Raw genomic sequence first — 25,509 nt, 5'->3', positions numbered from 1 at the left:
ACCTTAGAAACATGGAAAAATCAGATGTCTTTTCAGAACTTGAACCTATTGCAAATCTGATACCTTGACAAAGTCAAAGAACCTAGGACACAACTTCCTTTTATAACCTGACCAGACAAAATTAGCTCCTGAAGACTGAAGAGTTACAGAGAAGGGAAGTCCTGACAGAACTATTGCATTGTTTGTCAATACCATTACTTGTTTAATGACCTCTTATAGGATTGAGGATAGCATTTAAACAAGCTTTGCAAAGATGCTTTCAACAACAGCAGAACAGATTAATTCCTAACTTTTACATTAAACTCCTTTTTAGACAGCTTTCCTTAATATCCCACAAAACAGGAATAGATCTCTCCTACCTACCTCACCTTGTCTGGACTCACAGCTATGGGACTTCCTCCATCCTCCTCACAGGGCTTGAAGGCCAGGAGCTCCATGACCATCCAGTAGGGCTGTAACGACCACACTGTAACGACTGCTGTTGGCCCCACTTTGAGTTGGAGACCAGCTGGGCCGGCAGCCCATGCTGGGAAGGGGATGGGGCTGTGTGCCACCCCCTTCTCTTGGAGGCATGCCCAGCTTCAGAGTGCTCAGTAGGGCATGGGTGACTGTAACGGCTGTCAGCCTCCTGAGAAACATAACACAACAATGCAGCCCTTTTACTCCATCCACTGCCACCTAGAACAAAATGCACTGCAGTCACCAAGCAAGTAAGTGAAACTGCCATTTTGTTTCTTCTACCCGCGTGTTAACCTTCGGAGCCTGGTGGTAATATCAGAAGGTGTGCAGGCATTTATATGGAGACCACTAGTCACATGCATAACCACTTCATACTGACCTGGCAATGTAATATGGTTTTATTTGTCCTCAGGTAACTGAAAATTAGGTCGTAGATTAATTGTTTCAAGATGGATATTTTATTTTGTGAGCGTGCAAATTTCTAAAAGTGAAAAAAAAAAAACAAAAAAAAACCACTCCAAACCATAACATTTCTTTTAAAAATATAGTTGTTCATGTTTAGGATATAGTTTAAACACTGGTTACGTTAGTGCAATCTATCTTATTGAGATTGCTTCTATCATTTGATAGTTTTGTCAGGGCTTCTGTCACTAGGAAAATAAAGGCTTAAGCTACAGTAAGAAATTAAACACAGATCAATCAAGCATTCCATTATGTTTTATAAAAAGAACAGAAAAAAAGATATCAATCATACAAAAATGTTTCAGCAAATGTTAGAAAAAAATATTTTTTTACACAAATAAGTGAAAGACAAGTTATGTTGTTGCAGAAATTATACTGTGGTGATCAAGGACTCAGCAAAATTAAAGAATAAATTAAGTTGGTAGAATAGCTGGAATTGCCCGAGACAAGATAATAATTTCTTTGTTCTTGAAATATCCTGCAGATATAAAGATATTTTTGTTTAATAACCCACTGCAGGCATTTTATACTATTCTTTTAAAAAGCCTATCAAAACTAGGAAATACAATTAAAAGACTGTTCTGTGAAACATCAGATCTTACCCTTATCTTTATGATCTTTAAGCAATAGAAATGTCCTTTGGGTTCCCTGTTAACTTGTTTGACATCAATAATTTTCGAGAAAATAATTTTGTCAAGTAGCCCACTGGAGTTATCATGGAGATGTGCAGAGCTGTGCTCAACCAAAGTTTATTTTTAGCTCCAAAGAACCCCTCCAGTGGCTCAGCCCCAGAACTAGTTCACAGTACAGATAAGAGATATTTTTAGTCTCACCTCTGCATGGGCATATCCTCCCAGTGACTGGTTGTGATAATAGGCAGTGTTAATGTCAAACTTTTACAGTAGAAAAAAATAAAATGGTAAGGAAAACAAGCTGTTCTCATGAGGCCCATAATTCCACAGTTAGGACCAGATCTACATCTACGTCTCGGTAAATGCACAGAAAACAATTTTCTTCTAATTGCTTGATTGCTTCAAATATAGGATTTAATTGCAGAGCTTACAATGCATTTTCTACTGATAATATTTGTGACATCAGAAACAATGCAAGTCTTGTCTTTACTGAAACTTCATTTATGCTGCAGAGGAAAGTTATAGAGATTAACTGCTGGCCTTTCTCAGTGTCTATTTAGTTGCCATTTAACCTGAGGCTTACCTTATTGCTTGCTAATTGCACTGCCCAAGCAAGATGTATGCAGAGCAAGGATGTGTGCAGATAGCTGGGTTCTCTGCACTTTTAAATGTCTGGCTTCCTTCATCTCAGGTCAGCACACACAGCACAGTGCATCGAGGGATTAAAAAGCTGTGGACCAGAATGGTATGTTTTGAAGTGGCACTTTTTCCATTTGTCACTTGATTACTTTCTATTTATGTTAATTACAACACATCTCAATACACCACCTCATTAGGACAGCAGACAGTTTGGTGTTGTTGACAAAGAATCGTGTGATACCTATGGACAACCATTTACAACAATATCACATGGATCAGCAGCAAAGTGAAATGGATGGAAAACATCACTCTTTCCGGGCTCCTGGAAAGCTTTTCTTTTGAGTGTAGGCTATGCTTCCTACATCTGGAGAAGGCAGCAAGCTATCTGTGATTAAGATAAATGGATAGAATTTACTTTTAATTTCCTACATATAAGCCAGACCCCAACGATTACATCTACGCTGGTGTGGATTTATTGTCCTATAAATGAGAGATTGTATCACCTAAGCTGGGATTCCTATCTCAAATATTGAGCTAACCTCAGAAAATATGTCTATTCTTTTTGTTACCCCATTTATGAGAGTCATTTCCTTTACTAGTAATTAACTTATATAACTGCAATAGAACACTGCTAGTATTAACAACCTGGTACTAGCTAATCACTGTTTTTCTTTAAAAAGGAGCTGTTGACTGCATTGCACATTATAACATTTGTTCTGAATGTATAACTGAAGGACTTTCTCCAGCCTGTGGTTCCATATCTGTCGGCCCACAGTTAACTTGATGTCATCGGAGAGGATGACTTATTTGCAGGGGGCTGGAAAAAAAAACAGTACAATGTTGTCATACTTCAAAAATACTTGTCAAACAATAGTATTAACAATTGAAAAGGATAATACCATTCAGTCGTGAAATACTGACAATCTATTTTCATGAAAACTTAGTTCTAAGAATGCTACTATACTATGTATGGACATGTATGTGTGTGTACATCTAATTCTAAACTAATAAATGTACCATTTTAGAATATACCACTTTTTCTGCAGATTCTTTTGCAGAGTTTGGATCTGAGGAAGGAACTGTTTGGTTATTTTAAGGAAGGAGTAATATTAAAGGGAGGAATGTACACATAAAGGGAGTTCAATTCTCCTCTGAGAATAAAGCAGAAACAATTATACAGTAAAACCAATGTAAATGATGGGGAACATCAAGCACCAAAAATCAGAGGCAGACTGCACCAAGAAATGTTGAGACTACAGGATGATAAATATAGATATTACTACCGCCTATGACCAAAACTATCCTTTAAGACTGAAATATTTTTTATAATTATTTGTGTGCATCACAGTAATGCCTTAAGGCAGTGTACAATATACAGCAAGAGAATATTTTTAGCCCAGACAGAGCCAATCTAAACAAAAGGCCACTAGCTGAAAGGAAAGTAGCATTGCTAGTCAATGTAGAAGAAGGTAAAAAAATCAAGGAAATAAATTGCCAGATTTGCACAGGAGGTCTTGGGGAGAGAGCCTTGTCTCTCTTTAGTTACTAGGTATGATGCTTAGCTACAGACCCTCACTTGGGACTTTCAGAGTAGAGCTGTTCAGACTTAGGCTATGTGGTGTTGGGCCTTCAGTCATGTACCACATGTCAGCCAGCAACAATCACCATGCTGCTCAGCCAAAGAAGACATCACTTCATCAGCTGCAATTATGTGGCGTGAACTGGTAGAAAGCACACAGTGCAGGAGAGCATGCTTATATGGCACAGATACAAGGTCACTATGGACAAGGTTACCCGGTCATTTCCATAAAGCTGTTTTGTTCGGTTGCAAACTGAAAACTACTGTAAGGTTCAATGCTGTCCTGTCTTGAAAAGATGGAATCTCCTTCTAGCCAAAATAATTTATTCCAATTGTCAAAGCTCATCAGCCTCTCAGTGTGAGTCTTGCATAAATGGATTTATTCCTGGCTATTTCATTTGCACACTCCATGAAATTTTTTTCCACCTATTTAATTTCATCAAGACATTCTTCATGAAGACTAGTAAACTCACTGCAAGAACACAGTAATGTAAAACACACTGTCTCCTTCTTATATTCCTGTGGAAAAGATAGGATAAACTATAGCATGCTTTAACAACTCATATACTTAGAAAAATTCCCATTTTAAAATGCTGTTCCTGAAATGGGAACAATATGGAAGCATATGATAAATAAAGCAATAAAGCATGCTTATAGGTAACTGATGATATAATAAAGTGCTACCAAATTGGATACGGATTTTCTTTTAAAGTCTCCCACGGTGAAATCTGTAGCAGTCAGAATTCTACAAGAGTGGTATAAAATGCTCCTGTGAAACTGCAGAGTCTGGGAATATTACTATGGTGATTTTGCAGCTATTTTTCTAAACATTGTGCCTCTCTGTTGCAAAGAATGTCAAGTGGCAGCTGTGATGAACATGTCATTGCTAAGGCACAGGGTTTGGGAAGCATAGTTATATTTTTCTATTTCTGTTTGAAGCACGTGTAGCCACCCAAGGTAGGTACAAAACATGGGGTTAATTGCTGCGCTCCTGTACAATAGCCACAAGCACTCATACAGCTGTAGATGCTCTGGAGCCTTCCTGGCTTTATCATCACAGGAAGAGAAAAGCTCTAAGTCCAGAGAAAACAAGCAAGTACTTCAATTTTGGCTGTAGAGGGCCAGTGCAACCCTCTGCTACCATTATGTATGTGTGTCTTTCCATTTAAGAAAGTTTTTTTAAAAAGAAATTTTCCCTTCAGTGAGTCAACAAGAAAATATGAAGTATTAGCAGATAAAGATTAAAGCTTAATTCCATGAAGCTGATTACAGCTCACAGCGGATGCTGTATGCTATTTGCATTTTCTTGAGAAGAAGATGGCTTCTGCAGTCACCTGACCCTGAAACCCCTCCAGAAGGTTTAGCAACCCCAAAAGTGTTGCGGGTGAGTAGGACATGTCAGTAGCACAAGCAGGTAGCTTTATCCAAAGCAGAAGCCGATCTTGGATTGGCTCTGGTCAAAGACATCAGCCTTTAAAGCCAGCTCCTGCCAGCATTATGCCTTTGAAATAGCCAGTCTGTTAATTAATGTTTCCCAATGTGACAGCCTTTGGGAATCAAAGAAACAAACAAATGAATCTGAAAGAAGGAGCCTGCTTGACACGCTGATAAATCTGTTGTGACAACATAGGGCTTATAAAACACTAAGAAATATATTTCCCAAGCCTCTGGGTCAAAATCAAGTTTGAAGGTTAATCAACATTTTTAAAAAGTCACGTGAGCTACTTTTCTTGCATATTCTGCTTTGGACAAGGAACTCATGATCCAAAACATTGAACTAGAAATTACAATGCATGCAGCAAGTTTTTATCCAAATAACACAATATTCTAAGTTAAAGGGACACAGCTAAAATGACAAGAGGCAGCTGGCATTAAAATTTGAAAACCCAGGAATCTTCTTGTCATCTGTCATCACTGATCTGTTCCTGAGCATCAGAGTTGGTGTGCCTTCATGGGCTCCATCAGGTTGATGTGCAGATCCTTGCCCAGTCATCAAGAGATGCTGGTGGGACAGCAGAAGCATCCTGGTGAGGAAATAGCACTGGTTTGATGAAAGGAGCACTTCTCAGAACAAAAAAGTTACATGGTGCTATTGATTATCACAATGCATGTTGCAGAGAAAGAAACAAGGGGCTACCTATGCAAAGCTTTTCCTCTCAGCAGCAGCAGTTTCAGCAGGGATTTTTCTTGCAATTTGTACCATTACAGGAGAATCTCTCATAGCTGAACAGTCCTGGTGGAGGGCAGTGATAAAGCAGCTTGACCTGCTATACTCAGGAGGGTTTCTTGGGCCCCATAACCTCTTGACTTTGCTTTTCTCAGTGAAAAACGATTCCTACTGTTATATTCATGGAAAGAAACAGGCATGCACAGATGCATATGAAAAAATAACCGATCTACTCCCACAACCTGAAGAATTCATCAGGTGGAAAACAGTTATCCATAACCCTATCCTTTCTGCTCCACAGCCTTCATGCTTCCTTCTTTCAAAGTATGTTATGTGGCTTATTGCCAGCTGGGGTGCATCAGGCTCAGCACTGCCATCAGGCAAGGGAAGGGACTGTCCCCTCTGCTCAGTGCTGTGCAGCCTCACCTTGAGCATTGTGTGCATGTCTGGATGCCCCAACATATGAACGACATAAAAATATTAAAAAGCATTCAAAGGAGGACTAGGAAGATGGAGAAGGATCTAGAGGGCAAGACATACGAGGAGCAGCTGAGGTCCCATTGGTTTGTTCAGCCCAGGACAGAGGAGGCCAAGGGGAGGCCTGATGGCAGCTACAGCTCCTCACAGGGAGTGGACGGGCATGGAACAGGCTGCCCATGGCAACGGGAATGGACCCAAGCTGCTGGAGTTCAAGGAGCATTTGAATACCACTTTCAGACGTAGGGTTTGGATTTTGGGTGGTCTGTGTGGAGCCGGTTGTTGGACTTGATTACCCTTGGGGGTCCCTCCATTTTGGGATGTTTTGTGGTACTATGATTTTAAGGTTATGATACAGTCATCATTACCAGTGTTTGTGCTTTAAAAAGAATGGCACTTTTAAGTGATAGTCTGTACGACTAAGATGCAGCAGACAATCTCCTTCATGCTCAGATGGCTAAATCCCACTCACTCTTTTACACTTGCATTGGTTCAGCATGATGAGTTTCATTTTTGGCACTACCAGTGAACACTTTTGTCAGAACATGAAGTTAAATATGACAGAAGAGCTTCATGACATCAAGACACACATTTTACAGCAGCATCTCTCACATCACCAGTGTAAGAAAACAGTCCAGCTCCATCTGATCATGCGTCACATGGAGTTCGTCTATATTACACAGATATTCACTGGTGAACACCCTCCCCCTCCCCACCCCCCCCCCCCCTCCCATAAGCTAACTTTAAGCCTAAGCACGGTAGCCAGGGCAGCAGCAATCTGTGTGGGGGTTAGCACCAAATTCTGATTGCTTTTCCACACCAGCAGGTAGGCTTCCCCACCTCTGCTCGTGTTGCCATGGCTGCATTGCTAGCAGTCCCCAGACAGCAAGTTTAAAGTTAATTTGGGTAAGTCTGCATTACCTGCAGACATTTCAAGGACTTCAGAGTAGATGTATTCATAGCAATGAAGGGTTTTCAGAAACATTTCAAAAGAGCCACATGACTTTCTTCTCATGTCTACCACTGTCACTGAAGGAGTGAGGACAGGTTATGGGAGGTGGACAGGCATGCGTATTTCCTAACTCAGTCAATACGCAAGGGCATGCTGCAAGCAGCCCAGGTATTTTCTGCAACGGTAGAGACACAACTATAACAATGAGAATGTATGTGTTTAAGACTGAATTTTATTTTTCCTTTATTCCAGCGTAGATCCTCCTATGTAAAGAACTAGGTTTTGTATCTTTCTGGCACCGCAGATGAATTTTTTTTTTTTTAAGCAAATCTTTGTATTTTTATAAAAAGAAGGCAACCATTATACCATATTATTACTACATCCAGCAAATTAAATCGTAGACACAAATAAAAGTATTATTTAATCTCTCTGTACCTGAATTTCATTTTTTTTTCTCAACTGTATCTTTAATCCCAGAATTAGTACACCAAAGCATCAAGTAATGGTGTTCTATCATTCCCTTATCTGCTATACACCACATCTATACTCATTTCAGCACTAAGTTATCTCTACAGCCTGACAAATCACTTGACATTGCATACACTCAGATTGCACACTCTGGAAATAAATAATGTATTGTTATCTATTCTATAAATATCCTCAGCACAAGTTATTCAATAACTGCAGTGGTAAGCTGCTTGAATTGAAGGAGAGACCAATGGTCTCAACTATATTATAAAGTCTCTGCATAAATTACCTAAATATTTATGGCAGATTTCTTAAGTAAATTATCTTCTCACTCCAGGGTGAAATACTTTAAAGCATGTTAGGGTAACTGCTATCTGTATTTCCTTCAAAACGCTAATACAAGCATATCAATCTTTGTGGGTCATGATCACTGCAACTGCCCCAAAAGGCAATGTTAGTACATTCTCTTTAATGAATAACAGAGTATTAAATCAGTTTTCTTTTTAGTTACAGTCTTCTGTTACTATGACCAAATTGATCCAAAGACTTAGAAGAATAAAACCTGCTTGGCAATGTTTCTAAGTGGTTAGTAAAACCTCATTTTTTCACTCCAAAAATACACTGCTCACACATACCATCTCAGAATTATTAGAAGACTGAAAAAAACAGTGACCAAACTCACTGACAGAGATGTTCTTACAAGTGGGTATCAAGTACAAGTCTAACCAGCACCACAGAATAAAGTATGGATTCCCAACTTTGAGAATGAAATAAATTACATCACAGAGTCCATTTCACACATCCTAGTAAGGTATCAATGCACAGTAGCTGGTAACAAGTTCAGGTCACATCCTTACTGTGTAGTTTCAATTTGTGGATGAAGTTAAGTAATGGATTAATTCATATCTAAAGTAGCACTTCCTGCTAAAGAGTTCTAGAAGTCTGACCTATAAAGATGCTTCCAAGGCCATAGCACTTTGAAGGAAAGGGTGCTACCCCCTGATGCTTTATTACCAAAAAATACTGAGGTTTATGTTAAGGGTAGAACAGAAAATAGAAATTGTAACTAGCCTAACAGTCAAGAGGAGAACGTAAAGCAAATGACAGCTGAAACACAGATGGTCTCTCCATTAGAAACAGATTTTTGAATCATGCAGTTAGTTCACACATCATGACCAGATAATCCAGTTACTAACGTGTTCTTTATATGCTTCACCTTTACTACTAATCAAATGTCTTATTTCCTACATTTTCAAACCATACCGCATGGCAGGTTTCTGTAGCTGTCCACTGATTTTATGTCCACTCATTTTTAAATAATTAGCATTTTTTTTCATAATATCAAGTAATATTCCATACCTTCTATACAGTTTTAAACTTGCACCTCTTTCTGGAAATAAGTCAACAGACAGAATTTTACAACTAGAGGGTGCTGGAGGACCATAATGTGATAGGACATGCAAAACTCAATGATCTTTAGAGGAAAGAAGCAAAATAAATCAATTATTACTGTTCAGTAAGAGAAGTTAATACATTATGAGCTAATTCAAAAACTGCAGTATTATCTGTATAAGTAAAAAATATTATTACTTTATAGTTGATAATTGTTTTTTAAAAATTGCTATTAAACTTCACTTCTGTCCTTAAGTCTTTGTGCTGTAATGAATGGAAAGCCTTTATCTTAATAGTACACATTCCTTTTGATAACTTTTGTTTGAGTTGGAAAGCAATTACAGTGAATTATTGATTAATTTCTTTTTACGATAAAACACAAAACCTATCAAGTAAGCAGGAAAGCAAGAAGGAACAAAGATTAATTTAACAATAAAATCTGTAATTGTGATTATACAGATAAAATGTGGACATTAATTACAGATGAATCATTTAATAACATTTCTAACAAGAAAATTATCTTCCAAACGTCATATAATTTCCAATACATATAATTGTTTTCCTGCCTTCCAATGCTGTAAGAAAAAATACAAGTATGAGAACAAATGATGTCTATAAATATAGCACTCTGATGGATGTATAAAAGTTATCCCTCCCTTCCTCTCTCTCTTTGAGTTATCCTTATTACTTCTTAAAGTTCCTAGCGATTCTGTCAATACTTTCCATGGACACTCTGAAGCTTTGTACTAGACTTTAATGAAAACAGATTTTCCCCCAGCTCAGTACTGGGGAATCCATGATTTCTCTTCCATAACATTTCTTACTTCCTTTCCATTTCCTCTTTAGCGGAAAGAAATCCAAAGGACAATCTCTAGCTGCCTAGTAAAGAAAATCTCCAGGAGAAAATGGCAAGGAGGCTGACTGAAAATATGCAACCCTGTTGTGAACAAAAGACCTCTTCTGCCCAAACATGAGTTGCAAATTTCAGACTCAGGAATGAAAGACATCTGTAGCAGTATGTATCACAGAAAGATGGTAGGCCAGTAATCAACAATAACTTCCAAGATGGAAGGCCAACCATCCTTTTTAGGTGGCAGTAGCATGAAATACAGCCTTTGCATGGGTTCCACCTAAAACCAGTACTGGGCTGTTGATCATGAAGTGGCAGTGGCTAGAAAACCATGGTTAACAGATCCATCAGGTGCCCAGTGAAGCCAGTGTGACCGAATTCCCTCCTTTTATATTTCCACTTTCAATCTTCTGGTTACACAGGCTCGTCATATGTGCACAATGTTCACGTGGCAGGGAGCAACATGAGAATGATAGGAGAGTCCTTTGTTTTGCACTGGCTCAACACTTTCTATAACAGAACTGCAGCATGACAAATGTGAATTTATCTGTTTTTTACCTGATGGAATATTTTGCATATTTAATTCAGTCCCTTCCAATAATCTGTATTCCCTTTAATGATTTGCCAACCTATCAAGAACTGTCTTATTTCAATATTTTAACTACATTTTATGCCCCAGTTTTAGAAGTGGAAACATGTTTCTCTACAGTATGTTGGCAAGGGCCGAAGATGTAGTCTCTGTGCGCTCTCAGGAAACACATTACTTGGACTACGTACATACAAGAAGCTTTCATTTGAATGTGTTTTACCTCATTACTTGCCCTTACAGAGTAGTGTACCGTGGCACCAATGGAGACCATAGGTATTGATTCCTGCCCTATGCACCCTGGGGAATCCATTTTTCTGGTTTTCTCTGGAAAAAAAAAATGGAGAACAGTCCCTAATCAAACTATTTCATGCACAGGATCTTACTTTCCAACAAGTAGCAGCCAAATAAATCAGTTGGGGAGGGCAGCCATCAATTAACACATAGGCATAAGAAATCATGGTGTATTTAATAGACTTAGATCCTTAGACTTCTAGCTAGCTAGATGTTAGCTCTGATCATCTGTACTACAGAAGTCAAACAGAAATTGTATGACTAGAGTTAAAAAGGGATTTCATCATGAAAACAAATAGCTTCTTTGAACTACAGGCTTTCAAGAAGATAAACAAAGCAAAATAAGTAAGACATATCAGATTCAACAAAAAAAATTAACTGTGACTTTTCACTGTAGGCTTGCAAGACAGTAGAGAAGATGAGACAGAGAATAGACTAATGTAAAAATGTATAATATAAACAGATAATGAACAACACCTTGTGGTGTTTCTCCAAAACTCCTGATACCTTCAGTCTAGAAAGCAGACTGTTTGACATATCTAGCTTGTGCCTAAGGAAACAACAGTCAAAATTGGGCACAATGCTTAATAGTCAGCATATTCTAACACATTTTTGAAGTGTGCTTGCTTGATGGATACAATTGTTATTTTTTCCTAAGTTTTACAAAATTGCTGATTTTGATTACAAAATCAGCAATTCTCTGATCTTCATTTTTCCATATAGACAAGATCAGCTCATTCAATCCTGCCTTCACTTACAATGTCTAAATAATAGGATTCACAACTTAGCTTTTTCTTCAGCAGTGCCATCTAAAATTATACAAGAACAAGATGTGTTTTTTTTCTCAGAAAGTCAGCAGAAAAGCTTTTAAATACTACATATACTAGAATACTGATTTTATAATACTCAACGTGCACATCAGTTTCATTATCAGAAACACTTTAAATCTCTGTATGTTACTAATAACCAAAGGGAGTTATTCAGCTTTATAATGTAGTATGCGTCATCTTTTATATATTCCTAAAGCAAGATGTATGCTGTACATTTATATACAACATTGGTAGAAGCACAGACATTGCAGTGTCATGCTTTCATTCAAATTTCAGATGCCATATTTTCAGTACAATCGCATGGCATCAAAATGCAACATATTCCTTTGCAAACGCAAATAATTTCACACATTGGCCTTCATGACAGGGAAGGGATATGAAATGGGATATATTTTACAGATGTAAAAATAAATAAAAGATTTATCATAAATATATGGACCAATATATGACGTTGAAGAACAAGAAGCAAAAAGGAAACAGTGCTCTTGCATAAAGATCAATTCTCTTTGCTGCTGATGGAATGACAGGCTTGGGAGGAGGAGGCTTCTTGTTGCTCTTGGCTTGAGACTTTCCGAGCCCATTGTTGACTTCAATGGGCTTCCCATAACAGTCATAATTTGATAATTCAAAATCTCTTGGCAAGCTTCCAACAATGCTGAAATCGTTGGATCTCAGATCAGATTTCGAAGTGCAAACTTTTTTGCATCTGGTCTCACCAACCTATGAAATAAAGAGTGAGGGGAATCATGATCTAGTCACCATATTTCATTAACAAACTTAATGCAGATGCAAGAGAACACTGCAAACAAACATATAGGAAATTACTTGTTGATAGGGATACACTACATCAGCCTAATTTGCTGAATGGTTGCATTATAAAGTACTTAAGGATCATCAGTCAGTCATATAAACTAATCCAAACATTCATAATTGTGTAATTTTTCATGCACAAAGTGCCTCATGCTGTGCAACCTGCTATAGCTAGATGCCTTCATTTTAAGATGACAGAAGAGGAGAGAATATTTTAGTAGGGAATATTTTTGGAAATAGATCCCGTCCTGATGAATCTGCAGGAAAGACACTATTCAATGCTTACATTTTTTTCTTTTTCTGAGACCTGGATGCTCAGAATTAGCTCTAAAATTCAGATTTTGATTAAAAAAAAAAAAAGAAAAAAAAAAAAAAAGAAAATCTGTTCTGATTCTACATACCAGCCACTTCAACGTCATTAATCTCATCCTGGAGTGATAACCTTGAGAAGTGAAAAGACACTTTCTTTGTATCTGCAGCCATTGACACCTCTCTAAAGAAGGTAACAAGGATGTGACAGCATTCCAGGTACTTCCCATTGGAATCCTGGAGAACAGTGTAACTGGAAAATGTAAACTAACAGCTGAATATATGTCTTTCCTACAGCCCCATCAGTGCTCTTGGGTTCAAACATTACTCAACTAAGGGGTATCCCCAGGTGAATCTCCCCCCCCCTCCTACAAACCAGACAATTCTATTAGCAATTTATGTATATATATTATGTATGTATTGTATATATATATATTCCTATGTATATATAAGCATTTTTTGAAAAAAAATTCTGATCTTTCCTTCCTTGGATTTTAGAAAGATTCTATTTCAGATACAATAAATCTCTGTGAGGATCACCTCATGCTGTTAGGCAGCCTGAAGGAATTTGAAGACTTCTTGCAAGACTCTGTGCTATGTGATTTTCATAGCATATGTGATTTTCAACATTTCATTTTATTTGCAGTACAAAAGGCAGCAAAAAAAAAAAAAAGTAAAAAAAAAAAAGAAACATAACGACATCATTAATAATGCCATTTTTTCACATAATCTGTGAGTTGAAAAACATGCTGGTTCACCAACCAGGTGATATACACGAGCAAGTGACATTAAAATAACTGCTGGAGTTTCCTGGAATCACTGATCCACTAAATTCAGTTTAGTGAATTTTTTCACAAAAGCTCCCCATTTCTTGTTCCCAGCAGACTCTTTCTCCACCACAGAGCCTTCAGGCATTCTACTCTCAGCTCCCTCCACCTCTGGTTTTCTGCAGTCTGATGGTTCAAGATATTTGCAATATCACATTTCGTAACTTATTAAAATAATTAGAATGGAATACAGTACCAGAATTATGAATGAATGAAAAATATTTTGTGGAATATTTTTAGCTTCTCTATGACAACTGACAAATTATCCTTGATTAGAAGAACGGTAATAGTCAGGAAGAGATCTAAATTTTGGCTGGGCTTTCACTCCCATTGCTGACAGGGATGACTCTCACGTAAGGTGGAGGAGAAGCAAGGCAGAATTGCTTCAGCCAGGAGTGAACCTCCCCAGGTTTGCTAGACTTACATTTATCAGGAAAATAGTCTATTTCAAAAGCAATACACTAAAACTGAAGTGCAGGTTTCACAACAAAAACAAAATTAAGGTTTATAAAAAAAAAAAAGTAAGGTAGCTATTCCATGTTTCTATGGCAAAACTATCTATAAAAGTTGCTGAAGTTGTTTCCCTGTCTTCAAAGAGCTGACATCTGGAAACAGTGCTCATTACTGAAGTAAAAGGGGAAAACTGCCTTGTAAGGTGGTGACTGAGATTTGTAAGACCACACTTATGTGTCACTGTGTGACACAGAGGTACTGGGGACAGGACTTGGTGATTTGAGAGACTCCTCATAGTCTTAGGTTTGTGCAATCAAGCCATGAAGACGACTCTTGAGCAATGAAAGGGTAACCTGCAGGACTGGGCCACACATTAACTTGACAGTCGCAAGAATATTATTCCTTCATTACTTATTTATCACACTTTCTCATGGTCAAAACTGGTAACATTTAATAGGCTGTTACGAGAAATAGAATCACGTATGGAATTAGAGACTTCCTTTCAGATTTGCAAACTTACAGTCTGTTCCTCATATTACCAGAGTAAAACAGTAAAACTCAATGCTAATGTTATTGATGCTAATTGTTATCTCTGTGCTCTCGTAAGACAACATGGAATATTCCTGTCCCACTCCATTATCTAAGAAGTGTTCTGGTAGAGGCTTTTATAAGTCAATTCTCATTTGCTTGCAAGGAGAGCTGAGGGAACAGCTTCTAGGTCACCTCTTTCTCACAAGTGGAAGATTACTCACAACACGTTCACACAGAGCCCTGCTTAGTTTAGTACCAGCTGTACCACTGATTTATCATGGTGACACAGTTTTTCTTGTAAGAGTAACCTGCCCCCGTTTTTCTTCTCTAAGCACATGCTTCTATAATAAATAAATAAATAAATAAATAAATAAATAAATAAATCTTTCATTTTCCTGGGTTTACAAATTCAGTGTGATTCTATTATCTTCTATTTTCTAATTCAGTTGCTGCCTGGACATATTTTTTAATTTCTTCCCACACATCCCTTCAGCTCTCCAATATTTCTGTTGTTTTCAGTGAAATCCTCTACAGCTCACACCCATGGCCTTCCTTAAGCCAAGTGAAATAATATATATTTAATGTAGCTTAACTGCATTTTATTAACCCTGTTTGTGCTAGAAAGTGTAATGATACTCATGACACCTACTAAAGATTACACAGACAGTATTTGTGGAAGATGACAGTAGGGCACTTGAATGAGGAGTATCAAAAGACTTTACCAAAGATTTGAGAAGAAAGTAAAATTAAAGGCTTCCCACATCTGTTATAACCTTTCAACTTCATGCTGACACAGAACGTGGCCTTGGAAAGCATTTGCTATTGTTTTTCTTGCCCTACTTCAGCAAGGTGACCTGTGCCTGGCCAGCAGGAGGGTCCCAGATTCACAGCACTGGGGCTGGAAGCATTTGTGTGGGAAGAAGGGATTGAGTGCCACATCCAAGATAGAGCCAGGAGCTGCTCTCCTCCCGCAAGTACATAGGTGGAGAAGGGCAGGGAAAGGTGCTGGGGCTCTCTCTCAAGGCTCAGCCCAAATACAAGCCTTGTTCCACAGTTCCTACCAAGGTTAGGCTTCCTTATGTAGGTCTGGTATGGTGCACAGCACACCTGCCCTTTGGTGCACAGCTCAGAAATATCTAAAAAGGGCTCCCAGAAGCCAGAATATCTGTTGCAATGATCCATTCTCACCTTCTCCAAAATTTACACTGATGGATGCTGCCCACAACTGCAGTTTGTGGACCACTTACACTAGATTTTCCTTTAAGAACATCCAGAATGGAGATTTTTTCCCATGACCTTGTTCTCTATAAACATATGTGCCTTATTTCATTTCTAACCTGAGTTTATTTAGCTTCAGTTTTCCGTCACGAAGCGTGACTATACTTAGCCTGATTAACTGCTGGTACTTACAGACGTTAACAAATCTAACCTTGATTTTGTATAATTCAGATGATGTAATCATGCTGACATACAAAGCCAAATATTCTTCAGAGTTTCATTCCTCCATACTATTATCTCTGCCAAACAAACTGATATCTTTCAAAAAATTATACCATTTGATTAAATCAATAAACATGCAGATCACCTTTCATTTCACTGACCATTTAAAAGTAGTAGCTAATAGGGAACTGAATTATGAGTAATGTTAATCATAATTAATAATTATGAACAATTACTATTCAGCCCTCTGCTAGCTATTTAATATTTTCCACTGATTGATGTTAGTCTTGTACTTATACACATTATGCCACCTAGACTTTAAAAGTACTGGCACAAAGTTAGCTTCTCACAGTCATCTGGAACCCTCCCCATTTAAAAGCATTTATTATAAAAAAATCAACATTTATGTTCCACAGCACTCCTGGACCAGCTCCTTATAAAATCTTATAGGAAAGTTTAGCTGACATCCTGGTTTTAAAATGTCTGACTTGAATAGCTACTGTTTAATATCCTCATTACTTGCTGTCAATGGAATCTAGTTCATCATTTGATTGGATGTATTCAGCTTTTTCCCAGACACAAATTGGAACATTTTATCAACATTTTTGTCTTTTGTGATAATTCTTGGCTATTACAGCATCTCTCTCTAGTACTGGACCAATACTCTTTTTACTGTTTTTTGTTTGTTTGTTTGTTTTACTGTTGATATACATGTAAAATAACTTTCTATTGTTCTTTTTATCAACGTGGTCTTTGAGTAATCTGGTCTAGTGGGAGGTGCGTCTCTGCCTAAAGCAGGGGGGTTGGAACTAGATGATCTTAAAGGTCCCTTCCAACTCAAACCATTCCACAATTCTATGATTCAGTTATGCTGGCCATATATCCGCTTTGTTATATGCCTTTGTTTTTGTTGTTGTTGTTTGTTTGTTTTTGTTTATGTTTTTTGTTTTTTTTTATCTTTTTCTATCTATTTCCAACATTTACTGGATTTCAAGTTATATTATTTGCTATCAGCATCTCCTTTTGCTACTAAGAAGAAAATAAAAATGCTTATAGTTGAGTTAGTTTTCAGACACTGGGGAGTCTGTTTTCAACTGTTTTCTTCTGTTTTGTTTATGACTAGTATATCTTTCCTTCTGTTCTATAGATGTTTTGAATGTTCTTAGACAGCTCACCAGCATCATTCATATTTTTTGTTTAAATTCTTCCACCTAGATGAGAAAAAATGATTTTCAAACATGTAAAATCTGTCCTTTCACAGCACCAAAAATACTAGAACTCAACTAAATTTGTTTTGTGCAAATAGAATAAAGACTTTTCACTTGACTGCTCATCCCATGATCAAGTCTTCTTTCTCTGTCAGAATGAAGCACAAATTGGTTTCAAGAATTTATGAGATGAGAAATGCACTGTCAAAGATTTCTGGCAAATCTTCAAACACGAGATAGCAGCAGCAGTCTCTCAAGCTCAGCACGAGTCCTGAAGGTTGAAGTGCTTCCCCACTGTAGCAAAGCTTTCATTCCCTCCCCTACACAGGACTTCTCTGCTAAAGAATTTTCTCTTCTGTTGCACCCAACCTCTTTTGGCATGTACATCTGTCACTGGCCCTGCTTGCGCAAGAGTCGTCCATACCAGATGGAGTAGCTGCAACAAACTTAAGATTTCTTGCACTTGTAGACCGTTGTAGACCACTTGTAGACAAGACAGTTCTTGTCTTCAGCATAATGATAGACTTAGATCACCAATAAAGTAATGACTGTTTAGCATTAGTGGGTATTCAGACTGAGTGTGTTCTGTGGTGCCATCATCAGGAACTTGCTAACACAAGCCAATTGCTGTAAATTCTCATTACCCCACTAACAGAGAAGTAAAACAAAATATCACATAATCACAGCCTAGCTGAGGTTTGAAGAGACCTCTGGAGATCATCTAAGTCCAGCCCCCCTGTTCAAATTAGGGTCAGCGAGAGCAGACTGCTCAGGGCCTTTTTGCAGTCATGTTCTGAATTATCTCTAAGGATAGATACATGACTCACTAGAGCAGAAAGTACCTACCCTGTACCTGAAATGCTGTCAGCAACTATTAAAATAGACTGTAGCCTGTAGTTTTCCACACAAGATAAAATGCAAACTGGGCTTATGGTAGTTCTATAAGAAAAATCTGAGTCTGGAGTACTACTTGAAGGGAAAACACAGAATATGAAGATCAGGTCACCACCGGTCACCACCAGTGGTACAGTATATTATAAATAAAAATCAATTAGAGATGAACAAGATGTATATCAGGTTTCAGAGCCTAGAGGCAGCTCAGACAAGACAAGACAAGCAACAGCACTACTTCTCTTAAAAAATAACTAGGTTTAGAGCTATTACCACCACTTGTACAGACCTATTCATCACCTGCCAGGGCTATTCTTTTAGCAAATGTTCGCTTCAGTCATCAGTGCATTACCTGTGGGGGACAGCTTCTAGAAACAAGCTTGACGAAAATGTGACTTTTCAAGTGGAAAGGTGTTGTTACAGTTAACCATGCAATCGCTCCTTGTAATCATGCCACCAGTAAAAGAAAAAAGAAACTGATTCATCTTCCAAACATTTCCCGTTTTTGCTTGTTTTTTCTCATCATGTATGTATGATGTTACATTGCTAGGAAACACACTAAACTCCTACTGAGGATTCTCAGTAAAAAAACACTGCCAGCAATTACCACCAGGTTGCATAATTTTCTTCTCTGATTACAACTGCAGCTATGTGCAGAACAAGGAGCCAAATAGCTCTTATGTCTTCTAGCCTGTAAATACAAAGCTGTTAAAGTTCCTAGCAAAATCAGCAGAACAGCTTGCACTGAATTTTCTATTTTTTTCCTACAGTTTCTGGGTGATCTTGCCAGAATGTACCCATTTACTTTACTCACACAGACACTGATAAACCTCTGAGCTTAAAATGGCACTGATCTTTGAAGGGCTCTTGCTGGGCAGGGTTCATGAGTCACAAAGCATGGACTTTGGAGTTTGGTGTTTGCAACAAACAGTACTTCAGCCAGTACCCAGGACTTGGTAGAGAAGAAAATAGGCTATGCATTCATAGAAGGCTTTCTCCTTCTTTGGCTGATTCTCAAACTGTGAATGCTGTTTTCATCCTGCCATCCTCTCAATTGCTGCTGGTGAACATCAATCACTATCACTGACTCTCCTGACATGACACAGTGCTGGAAGTGCTTTCAGCTGAGAATTTCCAGTGGGATATCGCCAGGCTCTGTTACAAGGGACCTCTTCTCCTTACCTTCTATTACAAATGGCATCAGGCTTCAAATCTTTAGGATGTGCAGAAAAAATTTCTAGCAATTAAAAAGTATTAATTTTTAAGTGTGATCTTTGTTTTGACTTGTTTTCTTAAATAATATGAAACATGGGCATATCGTGAAGTGAAATAAAGGTGTTTTTTGTTTTGTTTTGTTTTTAACTTGATTTCCTTCAAACAACTTCTGGCTATATTACAGCATCTCTTCATTAATACCTCATAATAACAAAGTGCTCCATTTGGGATGCACTTTGGGAATGCAATTATTCATGCTTTCTGTTTTTCCCCACAAGGAGTCTTGTGTTTCCAGGTCTTTCCTGTTGGCTTTATCTTTAAGCCTCACTCAATTTCAAATCCACCTATAGTGAAATTCACAGCTATGCCCTCTCTTTTTCTTTATTATCACCTGGGTTTCATGATTTGGTGCACTCAGATTTCTGTATGCCTCTTGTGAGGAAAGAATTAGAACATCCTCAAATATTTCCACTCTTTCCAGCTATTTATCACAGTATGTGTTCTCTCCTCAAACACAATCCTGATGAGAAACAGCTCCTGAAATTCTGGGACAGCACTCTGGCTTTCATATTCTTTATGCCTTTCAATATACAGTTTTTTCCATTACCTGTTTCTTTAATATTTCCCTCCCTTGCATATTTGCCATCTGACAAATGCATTCTTTACTTGATCATTTCTAGCTCTGTATGGGAGCCAGCCAAATGTTTTGGGCAGGCCTAGATTTGGATTAAGAATCTGAGCTACTGAAAGATTTAGACCTATTTTGATTTAGAAGAGTAGTACAGCCTTCCAGTGTAAGAACTGTCAAAGTACTCCTAAGCAGTAGCTAGGTCAGAGAGGGAGCTTTCAGCTGAGTATATTTATAGTGCTCAAATATACAGGATAATGTGCATCTACAGATGCACATATGGGCTTAAAGTCATGTTTATCTATTTAAATGTCCAATTTGTTTGAAAGATGCTAGGTATCCCAGATGCTTGAGTATACTAGAGATGCTCAAAATCTAAAAGTAATTCTACTTATTTGTAATGTCCAAATATAGACTTAGTGATCCAAACACTTAACTGTGAGAAATTTGTCATATCTTTATCTTATCAAAATAAAATGCACTGCTTTGGGGGAAGTGTTTCAGTTGTAGGACAAATATTTGGATGTGGTTCTGAGCCATTTATCATAACTGGGCTTCCTCAAAGCTTAGAAATAAACTGTGCTCTCAAACCTACCTTCTTGGAAAAAAAGATTAAGATATGACAGGATAGCATAGATGACAAAGGTCATCATTTTATTCTCCTGGATAGAACAAGTTCCCATGCTGCTTGCTGCTGGGGAATTACTTGTGATTCAAGTCAAAGCAGACACAGGATAGCTTTAAGCTGAATCTGGTTGTCTGCCAAAACAGTTTTTAAGAGGCTCTATCAGATGAGAATCATGGTAGTCAAGTGCACTGCTCTGTGCTACCAGCAGCTTCTCTGAACTGGGGGTAACTAGTCATGAGGCAATGCCAGCTTTACACTAGGGCTGGGTTTCTGCTATCCTGGCATAAACTAGTTGCTCCTTAAAGACGTTTTAAAGTCACATCATACAGTACCAGTATTGCCATTTGGATCTGGTCAAATACCTTTATTTTATACATCTAAACTGTAGAGCTATTGAAAACTATAAGACATATTCATATTCCACATATTGTAGCATAATGTATTTTCTTCCACAGAACTGAGGGTAGATGGCCTGGGATGTTGAATAATTCTTGGGTTGTATGGAAGACTTTGGCCTAAGCTAGGATGCACAACTAATCTTTATTCATAGAATGAGCCCTGATCAATTTACCCATACTCCATCTGGCAACACAAGAAATGCAGGAGCTGTCTGACAGACAAACAGACCTGTTTTTATTTACAAATGCCAAGACTTCGGAATCCCAGGCTTTAGAGATTCTTTACATGCAATGCAGCACAGCTGGGGCTGCTCCAAGAAAAGCAATGAGATGTTGATATTTGAGTATGCTCTCAATGAATACTGACTGAAAGTCTTGTCCTCTCAATAGTTACAGTTTGACAGCTGCTATTTGTTATTGAAAGAAAAAGAGCAACTGTAAATCTGCTTGCTTCTTTATTTACCTAAAGCTCAACAAGATGTATGGTAATTAGGTATTAAAAATAAATAAACATTTCATTTAGTACATCTGACACCAAATAATTAGGGACCATATGCTTAGATGGCCAGCCATTAATTACCAGCACGTTCTTAGCATCTTGGCCACCTCTAAGTTTAAGTATTATTCAAAACTATTATAGCAGTGTCTTTCTGGAACTACATTAATATAGGATAATGCTGATTTTGCATACACAGCTTGACAGCTCTTACCTGTAAAGTGCTGATGTGGACAGGAGTCCCTGTGCCATTCACAGTGTTCTTTTTGGCAGTGTTTCCACCCTTTCCTTCAACTTGTTCTGCCTTGGCAATCTTGGCTTTTTCGGCTTCAATTCTCTTTGGGTTGTTTAGCATTACCTGAACCACTGCATACTCCACCAATGATGCAAACCCAAAGAGAAGGCAAACAATCAGCCATACATCTAAGGCCTTCACATAAGACACTTTGGGAAGTTCAGCAGCAAGAGTAGTACATTCAGATGCCAAGCTGAGCACTGAGAAAATACCTACAGAAGGAAAAATACATTATTAATTAAAGCAAACTTAGCCTTATCAGCACCTGCTGTGCTCCTCTTCTGAAACAGACAACACTGAATGATGAGTTGTAACAGCAAATGGGACTTGACGAAGTGGTAGGTATATTCTGCAACAGATAAACAATGTGTACATGCCTGCAATTAATGAACAAGTTAAATTTAATACTTATGTAGGATATTGTTAGTGATGAATTATAAATGAGTATCTTCGTTTTATAAAGAGAAAAAAAAATGAAGCTAAACTAGTTGCTGTGGTTTTCCTGCCACAACACTCATCACAGAATAGGAAATGGGTTTTCCAGAGACTAAACTTAGAGTGTGTATCTAATTCTGGGAAGACAGAAGAGAAATGTATGATGTCTAAACAAAAAACTCCAAGTCCTTTAAGTTAGATTTGAAGAATCACTGCTGTCCCAGAAATCTGCACTGTGCTACAGCAGGAGATGTTTTCTGAATGATCCATCCACAAGCGTAACATTTAAACCTGATGGGGTACTGTCTTTAAAGTGCACCTTAAAAAGTCCGTGTTCACAACTTACTGTGAAGATGAAAACACTGAGTTGACCAAAGGTCTATGAACACCCCTGCTTGAGCTTCCAATATACAGAGGAAGCTTTCTAGATAAAGAGCTTTTGAGGAAGCCCTTACTGTAATAAAAAAATACATCTGCAAAGGCTACTGAAAGGTCAGACTTCGTAAAGCTAGGTTTCAATAAGCACTGCTCCTTACAAAGCTTCCAAACATCACCATTAACGCAGAACTCACATCACAAGAAACAAAATACAAGTGTGATCTCAAAGACTCCCCACAGGCACCTGGTACATGGGAATAGTAGCTCCATTTGGAAAAAAAAAAAAAAAGTTTAAAAGTGGTTGTCACACGGAGGAAATTTATTTCCACTCAGATCCGAACTTTTTTCTGAATGCTAATGATAAAAATCATTTTCAGTTATGAGTGGGCAGCTTCATGAAATGTAACTGGCATCTACAGAAGGGATGCTCAAGAGCAGATATTCAGTTAGCCTTAATGATGTTTCTCACAAGGGTCACGTGTGCTATACAAAGTATTACAAAAACTATTTTATAGATCTTTTTATTTAGATCCATTTAAAGTAAGTGAAAATGTGAGAACACCAATAAAGCTGAAAATATTGGCCTACTAAAGTCTTAAATTCTAGCTGATCATAAATATCAAACATTCTTTTGTTACTGTTCCAGTTTGGAATTCAACAAGATTGATAACTTACTTTGATATGGATCTCAAACAGGCAACTTATTAGCTGCTAAAACACTGAAGAGAAACTATAAATAAATAATTATATGTTTTTAAACACAAAATTTTGTGGTGTTTTATTTAAAAATGTGTGACATCAATAAATAACTGCCAATCTAGATTTTTTTGTCCATTGTGATTAACAAAGAACAGTCAGAGGTTTTGCATTGAATCAGAATGGCAAGGCAAATACTGAACAAATAAACCTTAGTGTCTACTCTGGCTTATTTTTAAACTACTCTATCAAGTAAAAAAATCATAAGTACAAGAAGCAAGAAAAGTATAGTTCACTTTTTATTTATTTATTTATTTTCAATGACCAACACCAGCTGGTTTTGGCAGGCTGAACACTAATTATTGATCACTGTGAAATGTAATAAAAAGTGCAAACAAAAAGTGTATTGTTTTTTAACATACAAAGGACACATCTTCCTATTTCCATCTTTCTGCTGCTAATTTCCATTTGTTGGAAGGATGAAACCTTCATTCTCTGAGCCAGAGAAACTAAAGAAAATCTTCTAGGTTTTCAAGACAGCACTGAAGTAAAATAGAAATATTCTACCTAGCAGCCATTTGCTGCCAGATCAGAGCTGGCCTTGCCTCAGAGACTCAGCACCAGAGCTGTAATTCGCACTTCTGACAGTACCTACTGAATATGGTGCAAATACCACAGCTTCAACATAGCTGAGGACAATGAATAAATAAGCTGCAAGATAATCTGTAAAAAATAATTTAAAAAATGAGAGTAGTATGTCAGGGAGGAAATCTCCATTTTCTTCTAAGGGACAAAAAGGGGAAGGGACCTTAGTTCTTTGATACAAATCTGGGAATGCTGGCCTTTCTAAGAAACAAGTCTGCATTTTTTTCCTAGATAGTGATCTCTCTTGATCGCAAAGTGTATCCATCTGCCAGCTTTGCACAGAGGCAAGAACTATATCCTCTTTCTTTCATTTAATAGGTCACTTACATCCAGCCTTCAGTCATCTCAAATATAACCAAACAGTTTAAGTTTACAGGATCTGCAATACAAGATTTCAACCACTGCCAACATGCTATTCATATTTCAGTGATGTAAGAACCTAATAACTAATTTATCCACTCATAGAAATTTCTTCTTCATCCCTATCATGAAGGTTAGTTAGCTCACTGCCTAAAGCATGATTGTGTAGAGATCCTTTTTTAAAAATACTACCAAAGGTTACATGTGCATAATATTACTAAAGCACTTCAGCATATACTGCCAGATAAATAAATCTCCCTTATTCAAATCCATCAAACTTAACTAGCCTCAGCACTATCTCCTGGCAATGAATTACAAAGGTTAATTTTATGCTGTATAAAATAGCATTTTCTGTTTTATATTACTGCTTTAAAAGTGTCTGGCTCCATCTCACAAACATTATTGAAAAATATAATATTCCATCCTTCTTTCCTCATAATTTGTTATCTGCAATACATTCACTTCTCTCATTAAACTTTGTAAACTAGAAGACATAATCTTGCCAATCTTCATACTACACTACTCAAATGTATCTCAATGTCTTTCCTTTGAGACCGTACATTTGCTACAGTTTCATAAAATGGAATGAGTTGAACTAAGAGCTGAGTGCAGGCATGATAGAGGGCATGTTTGGCTGTTACATATGGAGAATATGTCACCCATCACTTCTCCAAGCTTTCAGTTCCTCTGTTGTATCCCAAGCACCCTTTCACAGGAGGCAGTGTGCGGTGTGTGACTCTTACACCCTGAACTAATGCTCCATTACTTCAGGCTACTGTGGCTGGTTGGAAGTCTGAAGTCCCTCAGATGCTTACAGCATCTAGATGGACACAGCTTTTTTTCTCCTTTTTTTTTTTTTTTTTAACATATATATATAAGAAAAAAGCCACCTTTTCCCAGAATATAAATCAATCTACAAAATCATATTGAACTTTCTAGTTCTTGCATTCCTAAATCAGCTAGAAACTTCCGATATTCCTAGGCATGGCTAATACTAGTCGACTATACTTAATTCTAAGGACAATTGTATTAAGATACTCATATGTAAATCTGAAGTAGCTTCTCACCTAATGAGATAT

The 25,509-nt window shown here is 37.6% G+C and overlaps 1 protein-coding gene across 6 annotated transcripts in view; it reads right to left on the bottom strand.

The window, feature by feature from the left end:
- Window positions 1-9,648: 9,648 nt before the first annotated feature.
- The window catches only part of GLRB (glycine receptor beta), a 46,513-nt gene continuing 30,652 nt past the window's right edge, over window positions 9,649-25,509 (bottom strand). For 5 of the 6 annotated variants that reach the window (XM_015285340.4, XM_046941153.1, XM_420379.8 and 2 more), the window contains 2 exons: window positions 21,836-22,128; window positions 9,649-12,507 (listed from right to left, as the gene is read on the bottom strand). In XM_015285340.4, coding sequence (XP_015140826.1) covers window positions 12,211-12,507; window positions 21,836-22,128 — 590 coding nt within the window. In that variant the 3' untranslated portion in view covers window positions 9,649-12,210. Of the gene's footprint in view, window positions 12,508-12,546; window positions 13,144-21,835; window positions 22,129-25,509 lie in introns of those variants that run through there. The other variant, XM_046941152.1, reaches the window with a different exon arrangement.

This window comes from Gallus gallus, chromosome 4, assembly GCF_016699485.2.
Source record: "Gallus gallus isolate bGalGal1 chromosome 4, bGalGal1.mat.broiler.GRCg7b, whole genome shotgun sequence".
NCBI lineage: Eukaryota > Metazoa > Chordata > Aves > Galliformes > Phasianidae > Gallus > Gallus gallus.
Note: the sequence above shows the minus strand (reverse complement) of the source record. Positions and strands in the feature narration are given on the sequence as shown.